A 23,484-nucleotide genomic window follows, 5' to 3' on the forward strand; every position below is an offset into this window, starting at 1 on the left:
ATTTTTTTTTTTTTTTTTTTTTTACATACAAGACTGTGAGTGAAAAGGACCAGGTGGGCAGTACAAAAGCGAGTGCTGACTTGGCAAACAATTATAAGTGCGTTAAACTGAAAACTTATCTTTCCTTACTTCAGTTTTTCCAAACATACTTCCCTCTGCAATCCTTACCTCTTCCTCCTCCTACTCAAATCTTTGTTTCCATGGCAATATGTTTCTACCCTGAAATTCCATCACTGGAATGTCTACATTCAGTCTACAGTATTTCTACTGCTCTCTCTCTCTCTTAAATTGCTCCTAGAAAAGCCTAATTCTCCCCTCTATGATGTAGACGAGCTACATAAATGTCTACCAACTTAAGGCACATTTCTCATCTCATCCCTTTGTACTACACAAGAGTTCTTACACAGGACTATATTAATACTTTCAATACTCCATACATTTTTAAAAGATTTTTTTGATGCAGACCATTTTTAAAGTCTTTATTGAATTTGTTAAAAGATTGCTTCTGTTTTCTTTTTATGTTTCAGTTTTTTGGCCACTTGGGATCTGAGCTCCTCCACCAGTAAATCAAACCCGTGCCCTCTACACTGGAAGGCGAAATCTTAACCACTGGACTGCCAGGGAAGTCCCAATACTTGACACATTTTAATACTTGATAACAAAAGGAACAAACACAGACCCTGTGATATGAACTACATAGAATCCAAGCTTGTTCAGATTTAAGCCCTTTACCCAATGCAAAGAGAACCTTTAGAGAGCTACTTAACAATCAAAACGAGAAAAAAAGAAAGACTGCCAGTAAAAGAATTATATTCATCAAGGACTTGTTTCCTACCACCTGATGCTGAGTTTGGCTAGACACTGGATTTCTCCTGCCAGAACCTCAGAATTGTTAAGGGAACCCTATTTGCTATTGAACTTTTCCGCTGATGTGCTCTAAACCCTACTCCTATTAGACTCTTTAATGTTGCCTAATTTACTCTTAATTCCTCTGTTTAGAGTTGTGCTGCCAAAGTCCTGAAGGTCGGAAACACGCCATTACCTCTGAATGGATGGTCGACTTGACTCTTCTGAAAACCAGTCAGATTCTGGAGAACACCCGCCAAATGCCACAAGCAAAATGGGTGCCCTGCGATCAAACTGTGGGTAGTAACTCACAGAGCAGGTCTTACACTGGGCTTCGAGAGCCAACGGAAGTCCTTGTTAACTACCCCAGGAGTGCGGCCCAGGCTGAAGGAGGCCCCCAGATGCCAAACGGTCGCTTTAAAATCCCTCAAAATTGATACAGAACCCAAAGAATAAGTCCTGGTGTTTTTTCAAGAATTCTAATGCAGGGAGCTCCTAACTAAAATTTGAGCCACTTTGCTTATCTTGACATACGGAAGAAAGCTGTCTTTCTCTAAATCCTAAATCCATCAACAGAACAGCGTAGATAGAAAATTAAATGAACCTTTTTTTTTTTTTTTTTGCCTACATTGCATAAACATTTAAAATTCCCTCAACAAATAAAAATTGGCTACATTACTCTGCAGTTTGTCCTAATGGGTCAAATGACCCTGCTTATTTTATTGTTGCATTTTACTAATCTTCAATTTCTAACTACATTATCGATATTAACATAATACACCATGCTGTCATGAATTAATCCTTAGCATCCCATTTGAATGCATCCCGAATTCTGGGTATTATAATCAACACACCATGAAAAGCAAAATAACTCCCCAAGGATTTGCAATGTTGAAAAGCAAATGTTTTCATTCCTCATATGAGGCGTATTCTGGTACATCAGGGTCGCCCTCCAACTGACTTTGTTGTATCCTTAGATTCTCAAACTTCATGTGAGAGACATCCAAGCTGATTGCTACTCCCAATGCTTTATCTCTTACAAATCTTTCTCCCCTAATTTTTCTCACTATATGGCAAGAAAGGAAGTCCAGCCAGAAGCAGCAGTTATCCCGGATTCCACTGAGGGTTTTCACTGTCAGCGTCTTCTCCATCTCCTATCAGGGGCTCCAATGTTGGCACCTTTTCCCCTTCAAATTTGGAAAAATGTAAAGTAAGTTGAAAAGCCTGTTCTAAACAATACAACACTGCCAATACTGTGAGAAGAGTTTGGTGTTTGTGCATACGAATTTATTTATGTGATGTGTAAAATAACTATAAGTTATATAAATATTCAATAAATCAATACATATACAAATATGTACACATATATATTTGTATTTTCTGTGTGTATGCGTAAATATATAACATATATTTACATATGTATAACTATATACATACATGTATATATGTAGTGTGTATGAGTGTGTGTGTGGACATGTGTGCGTTTACTTTTAAATATACATTGTAACCCATGTGGAGGTGGGTGGCCCATGCCTGCATGGGCCAGGCATGGCAATCTGCTCTTTAAGGAAATTCCAAGCCGATATTCAATAAACAAGTTAGATGCGTAGTCAAGTCTCTGGACAAAAAATTAAAAGTTAAAATGTGATCATAATACACAAACAAGCAAAATGCCCTTTCCTCCATTTTCAAAAAATGAAACACTTGGCAGATCTATCCCTCCCTGCCCATTACTTTTTAACTCTCTATCCAAACTCACCAAAGCTTTCTTCTTGGCTCTTATGCCCCATCTCCCTACCCTGATCTCTGCACACGCTTTCAAAATCAATTATTCTCTCCCTCAGCAACAATGCTCTGACCTTTCCAGAATAAATGAAAGCATGCTGGTTTCCCTGTTCTATCTCTTCTACCCACACCCCCCAAAAGTCCTCTTTCTCTGCTTATCCAGATTTTGTATTACAAAGGCCCACAACAAAAAAGAAGCTGGCAAAAAGGGGAGGCAATGGATACTTACACATTATGTTTCCCTACCTTACATGTCTATCAGAGAACAAACATAAGATAGCACTTTTTCATTTTCTGTGTGTAGTTGAAAGAACACTCCTAAGATTTGATGCTGGAAGGGACACTTATACATTCGGAGACTTGCTTTCCTCAACTGAAGATGTCACTGTAAGAATCAAATGTAATCATACACGTTAAAAGACTAAAACAAATATCTTAATAAACACTGGTCTCACCTGCCCTGTCAATTCAATAATATCTCCTAAGATAAACTCAATTTATTTTTAGCTTGATTAGTGTTAGAGTAACTCAAGTATTTTAAAGGTACCTCCCTTATGGAGTAAATAAATAGCACACGTATTGAAGAGCCATGTGGTAAGCTTTCTGGATACCATGTCTTTTGAAATTATTTCAGTTATCTTCCGTACCCTACTTTCAGGTGAAAGGAAGAATCCTCTTCATATATTGATCAAAAGAAATATTAAAACTCTATTACCACACCCAAAAGTTATAAAGAAAACAGGAGCTTCGGAATCTGTGGACGTGCTATTGTGCGCTTGCAGGACCAATAAATAACACTGCACAAAATCTCTTTTTTTTTTTTTTCATAGGGAAGTCCTATGCTTCGAGCAGTACAAATAATCTAATTTCTACTATTGGATGATGTTTTTTGGCACCTACTTTCCATTTAACTGAATGAATTTATTGTCTAGTTTCAACTGAATTGTTTTCCATTTATATTGACATTACCTCCAAGGAGCAAAGTCTTCATATTCTATATATACTGAAAATTACTTGATTCTTGTCTTTGCCTTAAAGATTTTACATATGAATTGAGGGTCAAAGCTCTGTTTGCCTTTTTTTTCCCTCCCTCTTCAATGGGCTATGCTGGAAACCCTACAGGTACTCTCTTGGTGTCATAATAGATTATTTGTGTATTTCAAGTTCACTACAGGTCTGAAGATGAGCTTAACATCTCTGTATCCATGGAAAACACCCAGAAAAATCAAGCAGGTAGCCTACTGTGCGAAAAGTTTTGAGACATTTGATTAACAAAGGCTTCGCCAGGTTTTTCTTCAATGATTCCAATTTTCCTAAAAACTCCAGACAACAGCAGTACTGTTCTCACCTCAAGATTGTTTCAGCCAGACTTAATAGCAGTGATAGAAATTATAAGTGACTGCTGCTGTTTTGCCAACAAGAGAAATAGTTCACCAGTTATCACACGTCTCCAAAGAGTGTTCACAAGTCAGGGTTGTTCTACTGCGGCTAAACAAAAAGTCACCTGCCAGGTATTAAAAGAAAAAGGAAAATAGAGAATTAAGCTATTACTATCAATATTATTTCTATTATTCAGAAAAGTTAAAACTACCATGTTCTCAGTAGTTCTGGCAGATTTTTCTGAAACCATGACTATTTAAATAAATGTCATTATTCTCCCTTCCCTTAGCTAAGGTGTCCTAGACTTCTCTGTCTGTCTGTCTGTCTCTCTCTCTCTCTCTCTCTCTCTCTCTCTCACACACACACACACACACACACACACACACACAGTATGTATGAGACAATTATTTTCCATCTTGAAAAAACAAAACGTCAACTTAAAAAAACAGACACCGGGGTACTTGTGTTGATTCTCATGCTAACATTCAACTGTCACCTACACTCATCTCTGATTGCTAAGGACTGACAAAGGCAGATAAACTGCACTGCCAAAGGGACATCAGAGACTGGATTTTAGGAAATGAGAGGCAAAGGGAGAGAGGGGAATAGTGTGACATGGATCTTTTAAGACTTGATAAAATTTGTTCATTTATTTGTTCAGGTCAGGGGGATGCGATCCATCTCTTCTTACAGCCAAGAGAAAGGCGGACCCTTGGACCATCCATGTCAGAGGTGACAGAATCAGGCTTCTACACAGCAAAACCTCAAAAACCGTGTCACAGGAACATAAACACAGAATCTCAGACTTCTAGTCAGGCTCAATAAAATAAAACGAAAGAAACATTTGTCAAGAACCTACTTCATGCATTATCGTAAGTATTGTGCAAGACCTCGGCTAACCCCAAAGCCCTTTGTTGTTTGAGAAAAAAATTCAGAAAAAGACACCTATTCACATGAGTAACTAGAAAAATTTACCCTAGAAAAATCATGTGCTGGGGCTCCTGACTGGCCTGGAGAGCACAGAGTGAATATTAACCCATGGCCCCTCTGCAGGGTGGCTTTATGTGAAGCCCCTCAGCCTCTGCAGCCCCCACCACCAGGCTCTCAGGGGTGAATTCAGAATCTGACACTGCAGCTTCACTCATTCTGTCCAAAAGAGGTGGAATCTTTGGAGACATCATTTAAATGCCAATTTTCATGCCTCCTCTTCTAAGTTATGGCACTTATAAAATCAATATTTTTAAAAGTTCAAATATTTTTTAACTTCCAAATGAGTCATTCACTCTCTTAGTAGAGAAGATGTAAAATAAAATGTCAATGCCTGAAATGTGAGTTAAGTGCATTTCCCACAATTCAACGGTAGTTGGCTTTTACAACTTGAAAATACAGTGCTGGAACCTGACAGTGGGAATTCACTGGGCTCCACAGGAACTCAAAGGCTGCTGGAGAAAGTGGGCCCAGAACTAACCATATCCTGCTCACTATACTTCTTATGCAACGTCCTCACAACCCTCACTGAGTTTTAAAGGAATCATCCGTGCCATTCAGAGTTTACATGCATCCACTAATCAATTTCAGGTATTAAAAATTCCTAAGCTGCCTCCAGACTGCAACACCCACTCACTGGCTTCTCTAACAAACCCAGTGCATCAGCCAGGCAGACTTTCCCAGAGGGTCGCAGCAACCATCTGAGGCCTTCCTTCGCTCCAAGACAAAGGGTGGTTCTGTGATTTAGATGGTAGCACCTCAGAAGTCATAGTCACAAGTAGTCTAATGAACCAGAGACCCTATTACCTCACTCTGTATCAGCGGTTCTCTAAAGGCTATAAAAAAAAGCATAACAATCACCTGGGGAATCGGCTGAACACCCAGGTTGTTTTTTTCCTATTTCCAGAGATTCTGATTTGGTAGGTCTGGGGTAGGAACACAGGAGGCTTTGAAGCCATGGGCAGCAGACCACGCTTTGAAAAATGCTGCTTTCCGTGCCCTAGCCTTCTGACTCCAGAGACTGACGTAACCTCCCACCAACTCAACGCGGCTCACAATCTCACCATCAGTGTCATACAAGAGCCCTGCAATTTCTGGCCATCCCTTGGGATTAACAAGCCACACTGCTCCAACTTAATTTCTCAGTTTTCCATTGTGAAAAATGGTGATTGCAAAGCTCTTCCTATGGGACCTTCTCACTGAATTGATACAGACATCTGAAGCATGAAAAGGACATTCACAGATGTGAAGTGGTAAGCAGAGATAGCATGACCAGCTCGTTAAACAGCAAAGTACATCAGTACATAACAAAGTGTAATCTCCTAAAACTTCATATATACACGTTAACTTCATATTTTCAGGGTTCTCCCAGGTATATCTACTCAGTGCCCTCCCCCAGTATTTTTTTTTAATGAATGAATAAATAAATAACTGAGAACCAAAGGTGTTGCAAAACTAATCAGACTAAATCACTCTAACTCATGAAAGACACAACAAATGGTTCGGTTTCAAGCGCATGTGGTTTCTCTGCTTGAATCACCCAAGTAATTGTAGCTATGCGGAATCAGCCTAAATTCACTGCACATCTATAGTACTGTATGATTTCAGTAAAAAGGAGTGTCTCTAGAATCACACTCACACCATTTTAAGACTCCAGATGAGAACATGACAGAGCAGTACTCTGGGTCCATAAAAATAAGGGGCCCAAGGCAATCCCATAGATGATTCCCAAAGTGTTACACAGAATTATAATGAAATCGTACTGGATAAATGAAATGGCATAAAGAATTTGAAAGGGTGTGAAGCATGAAACTCAAACCTCTAACCACTTAACTATAACACAGCTTTTATGTGAATGAGTATCAATAATTGCAAATTTATCTCAATGAATTCTGGCACAGCCAAACAGGCTTGAAAACCCAGTACCACAGCAAAAGTGGGGAATAACATAAATGAGAAGGTGGGGAAGAGAAGGAGAGAAGCCAGTAGGTCAGCTAAGAGTGGGAGAGGCCCAAAGAGCATGGGTCACCCCGCAAATCAGTACTACACCAGCATCCTTCCTTCATAGTACAAGTAACAGAGTTCTGTTGTCCAAACAAAGGGATGAATTATACCTCTTTTACTCTGCCCTCGCTGGTGAAGTGGAGATGATCACTGTGGACAACCAGGAATGTGAGACGAGATGATATAAAGGACCAGGCCCTCAGAAGTACACGTAAATGGCACCCTCCACAACTAGTCTTTTGGGGAAATTTAATACTAGGATCATCTTCCTCATAAACCATGGGGCTCTTTCAAGTCAGGTTATACACCTTGATCCCTAACAACCAGCACCATAAATGATTGTTCTGAGACTGAATTAACAAATAAATGTGCTTGAAATCAAGCTGAGAGTTAATATGCATCATGCAATTTGAGCTCAATTAAGTGCTGAATTGGGTGGGTAGTGACTACAGATAGATTCAATAAAAGTGCAGAGAAGAGAGAGATCAATGGGAATGCTATGGAAGAGAGATTTTTGTCCTGGGACTTGGAGGATAACCATGACCTAAACAAACTACAGGAACAGAGACGGTATTAGGTTGAAGCAACAGCTGGCAGCAAATGGATATAATATACATTAACTCCTTTATCTTCCCCAAAACTCCAGTAGGTACGTACTCTTATAATCCCCATTCTACAGATGAAGAAAATAAGACAGAGATTTAAGTAGCTTGCTCAGGTCACAGAAAAAAATGTTAGAGACAGGACATAAGTACAGCCAGTCTGGCTCTAGAGCCCACACACTTAACCATAGAGAGTCACCAAGGTAAGTCCCAAAATATTTAAGCAGGAAAGTGAGTAGACCTCATTGTATCAGCTGTAAACAGAACCCACTCGGAGTAGTTTCAGTGGAGAGAAATATATTTTTTAAAATATCAGTTCATAAAATCTTCTGGTACGTCAGAGAACCAGGCTTAAATACTACTTAGCCAGGAACAATGTGGGTGGAAGAAAGCCCAATCACACCTCAGGTCTCCTCCAGTGAAAATTCCACAACTACTGTCCTCCAGCATCTGATGCCAAAAAGTCTGTTACAAGCTCCCCCCAAAGCCGGAAGTTCTTGCCACTGCACTCACTCAAAGAGCATCAGCCTTGCACTGCCTCCTTCTCGTAGCCCTCTAGTGGGTGGTGCAACTCACTGGCAACAAGTCGTAGCTGCAAGAGAGTCTAGGAACTGCAGGGTGTTTTGGTTGTGTTTTTGCTATTTTTAAAGATTCTATCAGGGGAATTGGAATCACAATATGGGAAGCTAACAGGAAGTCAAGATGATAAACAAAAGATGTCAGGCAATCACAAAGGGCCACTACACACTCTGCTAATGGGCAGGCTGAGAAGTTTTCGTGAATAATGCCAGCTACATAAAGGAGAGTCAGATCATGTAGGTAAAACTTCATTTCATTTGGGAACAATTTACTCTTTTCTAACAAAGGCCATAGGTCTCTTATAATAGCAAGACATTTCACAAGACATAAAGACAATAACTCATGAAATTAAAAAACTAATAATACCAACTACTTGGTGACTGCTTTCCCCCAGTGATTTCAGAATGTTACAGCATAACAATATGTATCATTTTTCCTATACGAAAAAGCAAAAGATACTAATTTAGGAAACTGGTCACATTCCACAGCATGTACTATTTTTGCCTCTTACAGTTCTCCTATACTTCTGTAGAAGAAACATTTTCCAAGACAATGGAGATTTTGAATGGTGGCAATATAACTTTGTCTTTGTGGAAAGAGGAGTTTGAAATAAAATACTTTATAAATATTCACTAGAAAAGAGTTAGTTTAGTTTTGTTTTACAAAATAGAAAGTTATTTTTAAACCACTACTCCTCTTTAACTATCATGGCCACATAATGTTTCTGAATAAAATTTCAAGTGCTTTCTACAGTAACAATTGTTTCTTGTTCTTTAAGGAAAGTTAGCTGCATACAATAAGATATAGTGTTTCAGAGTAAAATTCAAGAATACAGAACTAAAGATTTATTTTTAAATGTGAATTACGCATAAAGGCAGGTATTAATAACACAATATATATTATTTCTCTTGTGTAAACATAAATGACAGTTCCATTTTTTAATTGATAATGGTGTCATATGAAACAGTGTGACTTTGGAGCATCACCAAAATCCATGTGAATAAATGAACATGTATTTTAATTTACATATGCAACGTACTTTACATAATGAAATTAAGGAGAAATTCAGACTTAACAATAACAATTCCAAGAGCGTTATGTATATAATTTCATTAACCTAGCTGAACTCTATACCCTTTATTACACCTGAATTTAAATATAGGAAAATGTTTCACATCCTTCTCAGAAACATTTCAGGCATTCAAAAACACTGCACAGAAATGTGAATATACCCCAAGAACAATAATCCAAAGAGGACAAAGGCAAAATCTCCACTTTCACATATTTATGGAACGTCAACGTGGAAATCAGAAGTCACTGTGGCAAATAAAATTTGGTGGGAGGGAAATGAGAGCAAATTGAGGGTATACAGTCACGCAAGGTGAATGGAAAGAGATAACTGTCTCTACATCTATTTTATGACTCGATAAAACAATGGACATTAAGGGTTTTGTCATATCATGGGTATTTATTTACCATATTAATAATGATGATGGGTATGAAAATCACGTTCCTTTGCAAAATAGTTGATGGTAAAGACTGAAGAAATTTTCAGCAAGATATATAAATTTTTAGTAAGTACAATATTCACTGGGGGAAAAAAAATATATGATCTTATACCTGAGAAGGTCATACGTATGGGTGGGAAAATAATGTCCAGACTGTCAGGTCCCTAAAAGGTGCCAGTAGCCGCTGCATTGTTCATAGAAAATACTTCACCTCAAACACTTTGCCTGTTTATTTTTTTCAGTAAATAGAGTAATATATTGATGATTCATTTGTAAATGGTTTGAATACTCATCTTTACATGAAATTTATCACTTGAAGTGACCCAAGAGAGTTATTCTACTACCCTGTTATAATTGACTTAGCCAAGGGAGGTTGCAGATTTTAAACCCACAGTTGTATTAATTTCTTTCAATCTGAAGGTAATAAAAGTATATAACTGAGGTCTTTAAAAAACGAACCTAAGAACAGTACATTCTTTATCTTAATTGTAAAGAACAATAAGATTGTCTTGTTCAGCAGATATAGGCTTTAAGACTAAATAATCTCAATCATTATCTGCATGGCTTTATTGAAAAAGATATAATTAGTCATGACAAGAGCATACCAGTGAAATTAAAATTGGAAATGGAATTGGTCATGGAGACTATGAGTCATCTGAACTTCACAGCTCATTTATGACTGACGAGAAGTACATATTTCTTCGTTAAGAAAATCCTCGGACAATATGCCCTTAAGAGAAGAAAAAGGACTGACCAGCAGATTAGAGACAAATTCATTTTCCCACAGGCCACAGACACGACCATTCAGCAAGACGTTAAATTGATCAAAATTATCACCAGGTCGAATGTGCCTTAGTGGCAAAGTATATATTTTCCTCAGTGATGACCCTGACATAATTTGTAAAGCAATGAAAAAAAAAACAACTGTTGACATCCTGATGTTACATATTTATGAAATTCTGGGTTCTCAAAATACTATGACAGAGAGACAGAGTTTTCTAGAAGGTGCATCTAATATGTGCTGTCAGCTCTGCTCAATTTATTGATTTCTAAAATTGATAGACACACAGTGAAATAAAATTTTGCCAATGTGATGAGCAGGGAGTATTTTTGCACATTTTTACTTACTATTAAATTTTTGAAAACATTATTTTATATTATAACAAACATACACTAAGTAGTAAAATATTTTTTAATCCTATGTAATTAAGGTAAAAGAGAGATTCCAAGAGTTCATATTTATTTCATGCTACTGTGTGCACTGGGCATTGAACCTCTGTTGGTAAATCTGCATTTATTGGAGTACTGAATTAAAACTTTTCATAAGATCTAAAATTTTTCTTAAACATTAATATTGTAGTGGAAATTATTTGAAGTCAGATCATTTCCAATGTGATGACTAGTTATAATACTGTCAAGGACAGCTTGCAATATGAAAAGATTCTGATTCAGAATACATGAACTCCAGTTACATGCCCGTTACTTACTGGTGATATGACCTTGGACGTACAATATCTCTGCAATTTTAATGACTAACAGGGCTACTATTATATTGACTCAAGGGTTTACTAAGGTAAAAAAGCAACTTGGATTGTTGAATTGACTCTCTGTCAATGAATTGACTCTCTTATCTTATGAGATGTTTTATTTTATCTCTGGTTCCCCTTGTCCCTAAGTCTATTTTCTCTAATAATAATACAGGCACTGCAGTTTTGTATTTTTGTAATTATTTGGTGTATACATGATGCATCTTTTCCTATCCTTCTACTTTTTGTTTGTTTAAAAGAATGTCTATTACAGAATTATTAATTTCCTGGAAGAAAAAATTCTAAACTATTAACAGCTTTTATTTCAAGGTAGTGTGATCATGCCTTTTATTTTTTTCTCGATGGGTTTTTTATATAGTTGAATTTTTCAATGATAAAAATGTTACCAGACATAAGAATTATGTTTCTGATCTGGATGATCGACAGGACCCGCAATCTACAGGACTGGGATGACAAAACACAGACACAGCTGACTCTGGAACAGCATGAGTCCTCTTCCGCATCAACTGTTTTCAACGGTAAATACTACATGATCCACCCTGCTTGAATCTGCGGATGCAGAACACAGATATGGAGGAACGCCAGATACGGAGGGCTGAATACAAGCTATACTTAAATGTTCAGCTGCTCAGAGGCTTGGCACTCAGAACAACCCCTGCCTGGTTCCTCAACTGTAACCTCACTTTTCATATAAAACTTCTTTCTCCAGAGTCAGAGGAAGGGTGTTGTCAAAGCCAACATGCATTTAAGAAGTGGCCGTTTTAAGTAAAAATAGGGCCATTTACTCACACATAGTTGCTGCTGTAACAAACAGATTTTTTTAAAAGTCACTTCCCATTTGAACTACCTGAAGCAATTTCTGCTGAAGTTCTCCTTCAGCCATTCAGTTTAGTAATCCATACTATAAAGTGTCTCTTGGACAATTGTAAACATCAGCTCCCTGGGGTTTTAAATGTTTTTTTTTTTCATTGTGGTAATGAATACATACTATAAAATTTACCCTCTTAACCATTTTTATCTGTGCAGTTCAGTAGTGTCAACTGCATTCACATTGTTGTTGTAACAGAGCTCTACAGTTTTTTCATCTCACAGAATGGAAACTCTCTCCTCATCAAACTACTCCCCATGTCCACCTCCACCTAACACCTAACAACCACCATTCCATTTTCTGTTTCATAATTTTGACTACTCTTGATTCTTTTTCCTTTTAACCTATCTGTATCTTTAAAGGGAGTTTCCTGTAGATAGCATGTAGTTGGGTCTTACTTTTATTTCCAATCTGACAATCTGTCTTTTAGATGAAGTGCTGAAACCACGTGCATTTCACACAATAGTCAGGGTGTTGTGTTTAAATGCACTACCCTGCTATTTGTTTTCTATTTCTCCTATCTGTTCTTTGTTCATTTTTCCTCTTTTCTTTTAACTACAGTTGAGTACCTTTTCAAATGTTTCCAATTCATCTCTACCATTGATTTATTAGCTACCATCTGGTTGTGTGTGTGTGTGTGTGTGTGTGTGTGTGTGTGTGTGTGTGTGTAGGGGGGTTGCTCCAGGATTTACAGCGTTACACCTTTAACTTAACACAGACTACCATCAAATGATACCACAACTCTTCACACACACAGCAGTATCCTTCCTTCCATCCTCCCATTTCTGTGCTACTGCAGTTACTCATTTCCCTTCAATATATGTTATAATGTATTGTTATTATGTTTGCTTTGAGCAATTTTCTTCTAAAATTTCTTTTAATCTTTTATATTTGCCTAGGTATTTGCCATTTTGAGTGCTCTCTTCATTTCCTTGTGTTGATCCAAATTCCTACCTGGTGTCCTTTTACCGCTACCTAAGGAAGTTCTTTCTTCTGCCCTGAATGGTGTCTGATAAGAAGTCTGATTTTTGTTCCACTGTATGGCAGGTATATTTCCTCCTTCTCCCCTGGCTGCTGTTAAGACTACTCTTCATTACCTGTTTTCAGCAATTTGATTATTATATGCTTTGGCGTGATTTCTTTTGCTTGGGGCTGAACTTGGATTTGTGGGTTTTATAGTTTTCATCACGTTTCGATCATGTCCAGCCATTTCTTTGTTCAAATATTTTTTCTGGCCTCCCCTCCTCCTGAGAGTCCAATTGTACATATATTAGGCAACTTGGGATTGTTCCACAGGTCACTGAGACTCTGTTCAGTTTTTAAAATATTTTTTCTATATGATCAATTTTGATCAAATGCCAAGACATTGTTACTTTTACATTATTGAAGGCTAGATCTGTCTTCCTTTGAGACTGTTGGATTTTGTTCTGGCACAACTAAGTAACCTGCAGATGAGTCTGATCCTTTCTGTCATGGAAAGGTCCAGACCAGACTATTATGGAACTAATTCAGCACTATTACTAAGCTGTGGCCCTTCTGAGACCTCTACCAAATGCCCATGTATGAAGAGGTCTCTCCCATATGGTTTCTGTGAATTTTATGTGAAATCCAAGAATCGTTCCACCCGTTGCCATCCTTGTTCTTTCCTTGCCTTCCTCCTCACACAGGCAGATCATTACTTAGCAAAACCCTTAAAGGGACCAGTTTGAAGATCCCCAGAGCCCTCTCTTTGTACAACCCCATCCTCTCTGTTATTGTTCTCTTTAAAAATTAATTGCCTTGACCTCTCCAAATTCCAAGCCCTGCCTGCCTAGCTCGGTGTGACTGTTAGACCTTCTCTGGGTCCGCCCTCCCTGTCTGCCTCCAGGCAGGAGGTTGAGGCAACAGTAGCATCACCCCCTTTCTCGTCGCACGTCCCAAGGATCACAGTCCTTAACAGCCTATTGTCCAGTATGTGAAAAACATTTCATGTATTTTGTCTGGTTTTCTAGTGTTTAATGGTGGGAGGTTGATACCCACAGCAGTTAATCCCTAACAGTCAGGAGCAGAAAGTCCTCCAAGGGCTACATAAGATATTTTTGTGAGGCACTTTATAGACTGTGAATCAGTATATAAATATTAGTATAAGAAAACACACCTAGATATAGAGAAATATACACCTCGTGCTCCAGATTTTTTTTTCCTGATTCTACTACAAGGAATAGTACATGAAGGAGAACACGATCGTTCATAAGCTGAAATATTTTGGAAAGGTTAATTTCCCCCAAATCAAAATTACTCAGAGCATGAAATTTCTTTTAAAAAATGTTCCTTTTTACAAAGCACTGACCCTGTGCAAATGCAAATAATGCTTGGAAAGAATAGCATTTCACATTCTCCTCAATTAATACGACTGCAGTTAGAACCGGTCATCTGTGGATACCAAGAACTAACACTGCACAAAGGGCCAAGGGTGTCTGGATGGCAGGCGGAAGGGAATGAAGTTGAAGGAGAAAGTACAGTGCTAATGGGAAAGAAGGAGGGCAGAATTATCAGCTTCATAGCTTTGCCCAGGGCAGGCCCTGAGGGAAAGGATCTGGCTGCCTGCTATATTTCCCTTGGGTACTATCTGTAATTACTATCACAGCTCATTGATTTTCAATTCTTTCTATTAATACATTTACCGGCCATTCTGACATTATTAAAATCAGTCCAACTCTGCTCCTATACAGGAGGACAGCTCTTCCCTAAAATATGAGTTTTGCAAGTGCAGATATTTTTTCCTGCTTTTAAAAAAAATAATGGTCTTCTTGTATTAGCAATAACACAGCTTCTGTGTATGCTTTTCTTTGAAGCCAGGTAGTGACATGCAAAGACTGGACTACAGATCAAAAGATCTCAAGCAGTGGGTCATCAGAGAATACTAAGTGATAAGCAACATGTCTAAGATAATCCTACTGACTTACTAGCTATGCTGGCCCCTGTTCCCACAGTAGAGGGGGTAATAATGAGGCACTGTGGAAGGGAAATGCAAGTGGCATTTTTATAATGCCTTCTCGTGCTCTTCTGAGAGTCATTAAAGTAACACTGTCTTACTAAGCCTTGACACACTAATGTATATTAAATCTTCTATGTTAAGTTAAACATAGTGGTTTACTGGGGAAAAAGAAGTTAGACGTGTTGTGGAGTTTTTTTTCTCTAAAGACACTGAATTTTAATGTAACTGCCTGTCTCCAATCAGCACTGCATAGCACACATGTAGGTTCAGCTACAACACTTGCACCTGTTTCTCTTTGTTTATCAAACCTAAGGATTGGCGGCTTTTCCAAAATGGCACCTGTCTCGAAATCTCAATTCTGCCGTTGACACTGGCTCCCACTTACAATCAAGAGCATCTGAATTGATCGCTCTTTGTTGAGCTCTGCCTAAGCATCAGCTCCCTGCGCTGCGAGGATGAGGAATAACGAGAAACAAAAAGCATCAGCTCTGCTCTTAAGGACGTGACAATATAGTCGCCTTAAGGGCAATACTTCTCCTTGATACAGAAATGTCTTCAACACCTTGCTATGAATGTCCTACTGGCCGGTTTGCAAAAGCACTGCAAGCCTCCAGGGGAAAGAACCATTATTCTCTTTTGTCCTACCTCTAAAATTAGAGCGCTCAGAGATCTCTGGTCTGACCAGGGCTGATATTTTCTGCTAGGAAGCCATGGAACCATACCTATCCACTGCCATACCTGTCACCTCCCCAGCTCCCGGGCTGTGGTAAAGCGACCTTAGGCCGTCTCCCACAGTGTAACACAGAGGGGTCTTCTATCACCCAATTACCAACTGCTCGGAACACTTAAAATGGGCAGAACATCCCATCTCCTTCTCTCTCTCAGCCACGCTACTGCCACCTCCCTGTGCCTACAAGCCCGCAGACCAGGACGGCACCTGCCTCTACAAGAGGAGAGAGAGGAGGAGAAACCAAGGGCTCCAACACCCTTGTGGTTGGAGGAGGGACTCAGGTCCGCTCCATCCCTGTGACAGACCCCTCAGGCCTTAGAACACGAAGAGCGAGGGTGACTGAGTGAGGAATGATTCTTTCCCATCTCCCTCTGACGCCTACGTATTTTTCATATTTTTATTGAGAGAGCTTTTTTAAACATTTTACTTTAAAGAATTTCAAACATGTATAAGATTAGGCAGAAGAGTTAAGCCCCCTTGCACCCATCATCCAGCGTCAGTAATGATGGAACCATGACCAATCTTACTGCATCTCTGTCCCCATCCATTCCACCCTCCCCTTTTATTTTGCAGCAAATCCCAGACATCGGATTATTTCATCCGCAAATATACCAACAAGTCTTTAAAGTATGTGAACTCAGACTCCTTTTTTAAAAATTATGGCCAAATAGCTTTATCACACCAAGCGGTATCACTTCTGTGTTAAAATAATAACTGATTTCTGGCTTCATCATTCTATTTCTTTCTTTTTTTTTCTTGCTGTACGCGGGCCTCTCACTGTTGTGGCCTCTCCTGTTGCGGAGCACAGGCTCCGGACGCGCAGGCTCAGCGGCCATGGCGCAGGGGCCCAGCCGCTCCGCGGCACGTGGGATCTTCCCGGACCGGGGCACGAACCCGTGTCCCCTGCATCGGCAGGCAGATTCTCAACCACTGTGCCACCAGGGAAGCCCCATCATTCTATTTTTTTACATGATAAAATCTAAGCAGAATTTGCAACGTTTCTCCAGATACGCTTAAATAAAAATTAAAATAAAAAAACAGAGCTTAAGATTTACCTGAAGTCCTCTCTTAGGATTATAAATTAATGCAGATGTTGAAACCCCTACTAAGTACCTATGAGAACTGCAGCAATGGAAAGTGAAGCAATGGGGCCCTTTACAATCCTATTTTTCCTCAAAAGGAGAACATTTCTTGAGCACCCACCACATGCAGTCAGGCCCTTGTGAGGCTGGATGGTTCGCTTCACTTCCCAGGTGAGGAGGAACCAGTGGACAGAGACGGCTGAGGAAGCATCTTAACTCAGGTCTGTCTCACTTTAAAGTCTGTGCAGTTTCACTGCAGTATCACTCTTAGACTCATCACTGGAAATGCTTTCTCTCACTCCATGCCTGTGACCGAATCAAAGACCATCAGACTGAATTTGGAAGGTCTCGTCTCTAACATCCCTACTGCACAGATGAAGACACAGAGGCCTGGAGATGGGCAGTTCCTTCCCAATGCCGTTCCAGCTAGAGAGCTGCAGGGCCATGAATAAAATCACGTTTTATGTCTTTGAAGTGGTGCCTGTTCTCTGCACACCGCCTTATCTCTGGGTTTACAAATTCTAGCATTCCTCTTCCTGCTTTAGTCCTGGGCTTAATAACACCTTAGAACATCCCAAGACTGAGAGCACATTTGAGAAGCTCTTATAACAGCAGGACACAAGCACCAAAGGTCACAGACAAAGTCACTCCACCACTCCACGCTGTGCCCCTGAAGTACATCACAAGAGCACATGACCTTGCCATGGACCATGTAGTAGCATGCGCTGTGTTACCAAGAAGGCTGAAGAAAACTTAAGTCACATTTCAGGAGACTGCAATAATGATCGACTTCAATACCACAAAACTAAGGGTTCCAAAGAGAAGTAAGGCACACAGAGACCGTCTCAATTAGCCACTCTTACCTATCCAGTTCACATGGCTACAAGATGAAGACTGCCACCAAAGGGAATCTATTATTTCCACCATCTCCAATTCTTATTTTTATGTTCACAACAACCCTATGAGGTAGACAGAGCAGGTTTATAAGTAGCTATTGACTGGTTTCATATTTTGCACCATGCCAGTTACAATGCCTGGACAAGTTTAATAGAGGACATATCTTCTGAGCACTTACCATGTGCCAGGAACTACGAGAAAAACACAAGGAACAGTTCTTGCCCTCTGAGAGCTTATAATCTGATTAAAGAGATGGGACCACGTACACACACACTCCAGAACTATTTAGAGGAAGAGGCAAGGCAGCCAGAACTTTTCAGAGAAGAGAAAGCAGAGTGGCCAACCTCGGCCTGCTCCACAGTCTTTCTTTAAGCTCTGAAATGTGCTCATCCAGTCCTGAATTCCTTGGAGAGGAGGGGGTACATCCAGAGACCAGCTGACAGCCGAAGACCTAAGGGACTATTTATGACAAGAAAGAGAGAAGGAGCAGATGCCTTCATGGTGCCCCGAGACAGGAGGTGCATGTAAAGTAGCAGATCTTTACAATACTGCCTGTAGCCTGAAAGGCAGACTAACTCTTTTTCCCCTTAACGCTGATGGAAGAGTCTCAAAACTAGGTTTCCACAGTGATTACAGAATCCCACTAATGCACAAGCTTCAGGCTTTCCCATTCATTGTTGTGATGCACAGATACATTTCTATAATGTTTTGTTCACTGTAACTAACATCTCATCTTTTTCAAAAGCCCATAATCACACATGTGATGATTTTAATGTCACCAATATGTTCACATTTTCTTATGAAGAATCAAACTTCAAACAGCCTTTAATACTCAATGAGGAAAGAGTTCTATAAGACGGAAATCAAGAAATCTTCAGAATTTTAGCACTCCTTATCTGAAAGTAGTTCTGAGATTCTGAAATTACACAGTATTATCACCCATCCCATCATCCCCAATAAAAAACTCCAGTAAAGGGACCAAAAATAAAGTTCACTAAAATTCAAGATTTCAGCGGTTTAAAGAAGAGTTGATTTAAAGCATTACAAATGACTAAGTACAAATTAATTGTATTCTACAAATAATTAAATCATAATACATTTCATTAAACACTGTGGTCTGCTTCTCTTAAAGCTTTGCTGTAAAAGAGAGCAAAAGTTTGCGTGTCATATACTTACGAAAAGTATATACGAGACTAAGGAAAAGAATAGACGAAGTTTCTATTCCCCTCCAACACACACATTCTAAATTAGGGTTAAAGTACCAACATCAGCTCCATCCACAAGAAAACGGATTTTAATGAACAGGCATTAAGTAAAACCTAGAACCTACAATTTTTCCTGTCCCTATTTGAGGACAGAAAAATACTTCCTATAAATAATGTGACATGAGTTTCTTATTCACACTGTAAAACCCCTGGGAATATTGGCTTTTGTTTTTTGTATACTTAAATCTTTCATGCAAACCTTACCTTAAAACTGAAAAAATGACAGTAAAGGAGAGAGAAGTACCTAGATGTTCGTAAAGATTCCCAGGACTGGTGACAACAATGCACTATCCTGGCTTTGCCTAATAGCCCAGGTAACACATTCTGACTGGTTTTCTGCACTTTTTGGCCTCCCTCCAACATGTACGACTTGAACAGATTTATTGTTATTTAAGTTGAAGAACATACTGTGAAATAAAAGCGACATTGTGAAATATACCGTTTTCACTTTTCCATCAGGCTGCCTTCTCCAAATAAGAATGTTACAGTCTGTATGTTTTGTTAAACTTAAACACGGGGTATGTAGGAATTTATTTCATCAAACTGATGCTAATGCATTTAGATTAAGAAAACAGAACTCCTAAGAAATAAAACACATCCTTCTGTGGTTTGGTTAAAAAAACAAAGGTAAAGAACTACTTAGTTTGGAGGATATAGAGTTTAACTTGATGAGTGTCAGGCTAGAAAACCCAGGTGAACACACGACTTTTTCTGAAGGTTTGTCTACAATGAACAAGCAATTATTAATAACCAACACATAGTCTTTTCTTTTATGATGCTCTACTGCCTAAGTTTGGGGTTGAATCTCTGTGAATCAGTCATTCTGTCACGCAGACTGTGGGGTTATGTTCTCGGTTGACATACTCCACAATGTGCATTTCAGAGCTACCACAGTCTACGCTGAACATAAAGATGAAATGATATGCTCTACGTGATGGGGGTCTGTTTCAGACACTGACTTACACGGAAGAGAAATATATTATGAGATGCCATACACCCTGCCACATAGTGCTCAGGAATGGGGACGTTACTGGAGAACCCTCTAAATGCAACCATCGAGATCCCTGCCCTCGAGTGTCCTCATTACAAAATAATTTTGGTACATCAGTATCCTAACCTCTTGAATCGGGTCCCAGAGGAACTCATGCGTACTGATTGTTGTAAGAGTGAGAGTTTATTAACACTTAAATTTGATTGCTCAATTACAAAACACTGCTAATGTTCTGTTTTGGTTTTTTTGAATAAGGGATACACAAATAAGATTAAGATTAAATATGTATTTAATTGATGTCCTTTTTGCGGTCACGTGTACTTGCCTCTGTGATGCTGTTTTAGTAAGACAGGTAGGCAGTGCTTTCTCCCTTAAATACAAAAGGTGGTCAGCCAGTGCTGCAAGGAATCACATCGCGCTGATTATGATTTTTTCTAGTGAAGCTGTAGATGTTAACAATTATAAAGTCACCCACATCCTTTTTAAAAAATCTAGCTGTGTTCTTAAGTCCTTACACTTTCAGTAGCCATAAATTGTCAATGTGGCTACATTATTGCTCAATAAGCTTTCTTTTGCTTTTACGTGCTTTTCAAACTCACTGACTATCAACTATAAAAAAGGGTAAAAACAAATGTCAAAAGAGAAATCCATCCAAAACCAGTAACATTCCCATAACTGTACTCTGTAATTTCCTAACTTAGCAAGAACCAAACTATCTTGACATTGAGGTTAGAGTCCCATCTTCTTTTTTTAATACTTCCTCTTCGAGTTGGATTTGAATTAGCTTTCCAAAACATTCACCAATTTAAATAAAGCCGTGTGGTCACTATGCCTTCCCAAATTCAAGAACTTATGTTTTCTAAGTTAGTAATATTTGAGGTTGCAAATGGGTGAGAATCAACCATGGTCTCAGATGATTTTTACTCAAGAGAGAAGAGCTGAAGCAAGTGAAAACTCAGAAGTGTTCTGCAAACCTTACAACACTCTGGAGGTAAACACTGCCACTCTCTTAAAGAGGAGGGGGTGGGGCATCGTCGGAAACTTATGCTTACCCCTTGTTCAGATTCCAAAAGCTCTGTTTTGACTCTGACTGCCGGCATCCCATCAAGCATTAACATTCTGTTCTCAAAGGTGTTGATATTCTGAGAATAAAAAAGAGAGAGAGGGAAATTCAGCTATAAAGCATTCAGAAGAGGACAGCTGGTGGAGTCTGCCTTCACTGTAGTACATTTAGTACTGCTGACCTAATTTTTTAACAATATAGTATAATTAAAGGAGAACAGCAGCATAGCCAATTATCCCCCCACGCTGAACTTTCATTTGAAATAATGACCAAGAACTTGAATTAATCAGTCTGATGCTATGACCCCTGGGTTGGAGGTCAGATGGTAATAAACTGGAGTAAGGCAACCTTACGTTAATTTATACGGGGCCGGAATAACTCATCACACTTGCAATTGTGGAAGGAAATACCAGGCAAGTTTCTTTCTTCCTTAGCTCTGGAGGTTGTACTGTATACAGAAATCCATAAAGGAAAAGACAGATCAAAATAATTTATATACTCTCATACTACTGTCAAAGTCGAAATAACTTTAAATACAGGATACTATAATGCTGGAGAGTGAATTCCAGTATCATGGTATATCTGATCAAATGAAAATTTCTACCTTTCAACGGCAAACATCTCCTTTAAAAACAACTAACATAAATCTTGGATTAAGAGTGAATTCTTAAGCTGAGGTCATAATCAAAGAATAAACGACAATATGATTTCTGTTCCGGTACATGTTTGGCTCCATTTAACACCTCTTGAAGGGAAAACCTTACTTCTATTGTGGCTCAGTAGAATTTCAAACATCTATAAAAAGATTAAATCAGCCTTATTTTTTGACTAATTTCCACAGCTTCAGGGATTTTCTGAAGTCAACAACCTAGGAAGGGAGTCAGAAAGCCACACATCAGTGCTTGCTTCAGGCCAAAATCAGGCTCATACTTTGAAATACGTTGAGAATGCCAACTTTACCCTCAAACACTGACTAAACCAAGAAATTAAAATGACTAAGTTTGACTGAGTTTTTAGACTAGTGTCTTTGCTGTTACAGAATGTAACCACATGACACTAAGGTGGTCTTATTAAAAGAAAGAGACATTTCTAAATGTTCTGCCTACATGGTGACGAAGGTATCACTTCTAAACCTTCAGGTTTTCGCCATTCATAGAGTTGCTTTTCTCCCCAACGGACAGTTAAACAAAAACAACTCTCACTTCAACACATCATAAATTAAACGTTTTTATTACCAAATAATACCAACAGAGTGCAGTATAGTGAAGCTCTAATTATTTCTCCCATTTCTTGACTCTCCTTTTTGTTTAAGAAAAATTCTCTGAGAAATAAAATGTATGGGGCTTCTTATCACAAATATTTGCTCAGAGAAATCAACGGCAAGAAGAAAAAGCAAATTTACGCTAGAGCTAACTAATGAGCATTTAGAAATCCCATGCTACCTAGTCTGTTAGGTAATAAAAAGGAGAAAAATTACTGTCATGTTCCTCTCTTAGAAATGTACAATATTATTAAAACTGGCAGGATACATGATTGTTTTTACATGTTTGCTTTTGACTTGTCCATATTTTGGGGGGATTTTTGCACCCTAATAGCTTAGAACAGAAGGAACTATGTCGTTACTGGTGAGCTCAGTGCATTTGTTCCAAGTTTAAAATCCTTTCACGGAGGCTGGTGGGTTGTTTACATATCAGGCATGGACCTCAAATCCCAATGTGTCACTTGCTTCCATGCTTGGAAGCAGCCAGCTTGGTTTGCCACCTCCCAACCTCAGGAAAGCCTTCCTGCTGCCAGCAGCCCTCAACTGCCAGGCCTTTCACAGCAGCGTGGAATCCACCCTAACAAAGCCTCCCGTAGGCTGTTTGGTTGGTAGACAATGAAGGATGAGTTGATACTGCTTCCTACCCCGGAGGAGGTCTTGCCCAGATGGAAAGGGAAGAAGATGCCTCGCAAAGGAGGGGAAAAGACAAAGAGCGATTCTGGAAAGGCAGGCTTAATGAACTGTTAGAATCTGATTAGAGGCTAATGTCCCTTTTAGTGCTTTGTACCAATTTACAGCTGATAGACGTCAGCCGTTTTCCTCGCTGGCTGTGATCAACCCATTCATTTAAAAAAAAAAAGAAAAATGCAAGCTAACCAGAGTCTTTGAAGTTAAAAACGGATAAATCATAAAAAGCTGACTGGGTTCACATGCTATTTAGTACATTTAAATATCACTGTTTTCATTATAATTTTTGTTGTTGTTGTACTGGAATAATTCTAGATGTGTTAAAGACAGGGTTACACTTCAGTTTCAGGTAAAAGTGAAATAATTAAATACATTTTCAAGCATTTTTTTAAGAAATGAAGTTTGCCCGGCAAATATTTCTCTTT

General features: G+C 38.9%; 1 protein-coding gene across 2 annotated transcripts in view; it reads right to left on the minus strand.

Moving 5' to 3' along the window:
- Positions 1-23,484, minus strand: part of KLF12 (KLF transcription factor 12) — a 446,968-nt gene that overhangs the window by 219,296 nt on the left and 204,188 nt on the right. For both annotated transcript variants that reach the window (XM_007447097.1, XM_007447098.1), the window contains one exon: positions 21,101-21,190. In XM_007447097.1, coding sequence (XP_007447159.1) covers positions 21,101-21,190 — 90 coding nt within the window. The remainder of the gene's footprint in view (positions 1-21,100; positions 21,191-23,484) is intronic.

Source organism: Lipotes vexillifer, unplaced genomic scaffold (assembly GCF_000442215.2).
Source record: "Lipotes vexillifer unplaced genomic scaffold, Lipotes_vexillifer_v1.1 scaffold1491, whole genome shotgun sequence".
Classification (NCBI taxonomy): domain Eukaryota; kingdom Metazoa; phylum Chordata; class Mammalia; order Artiodactyla; family Lipotidae; genus Lipotes; species Lipotes vexillifer.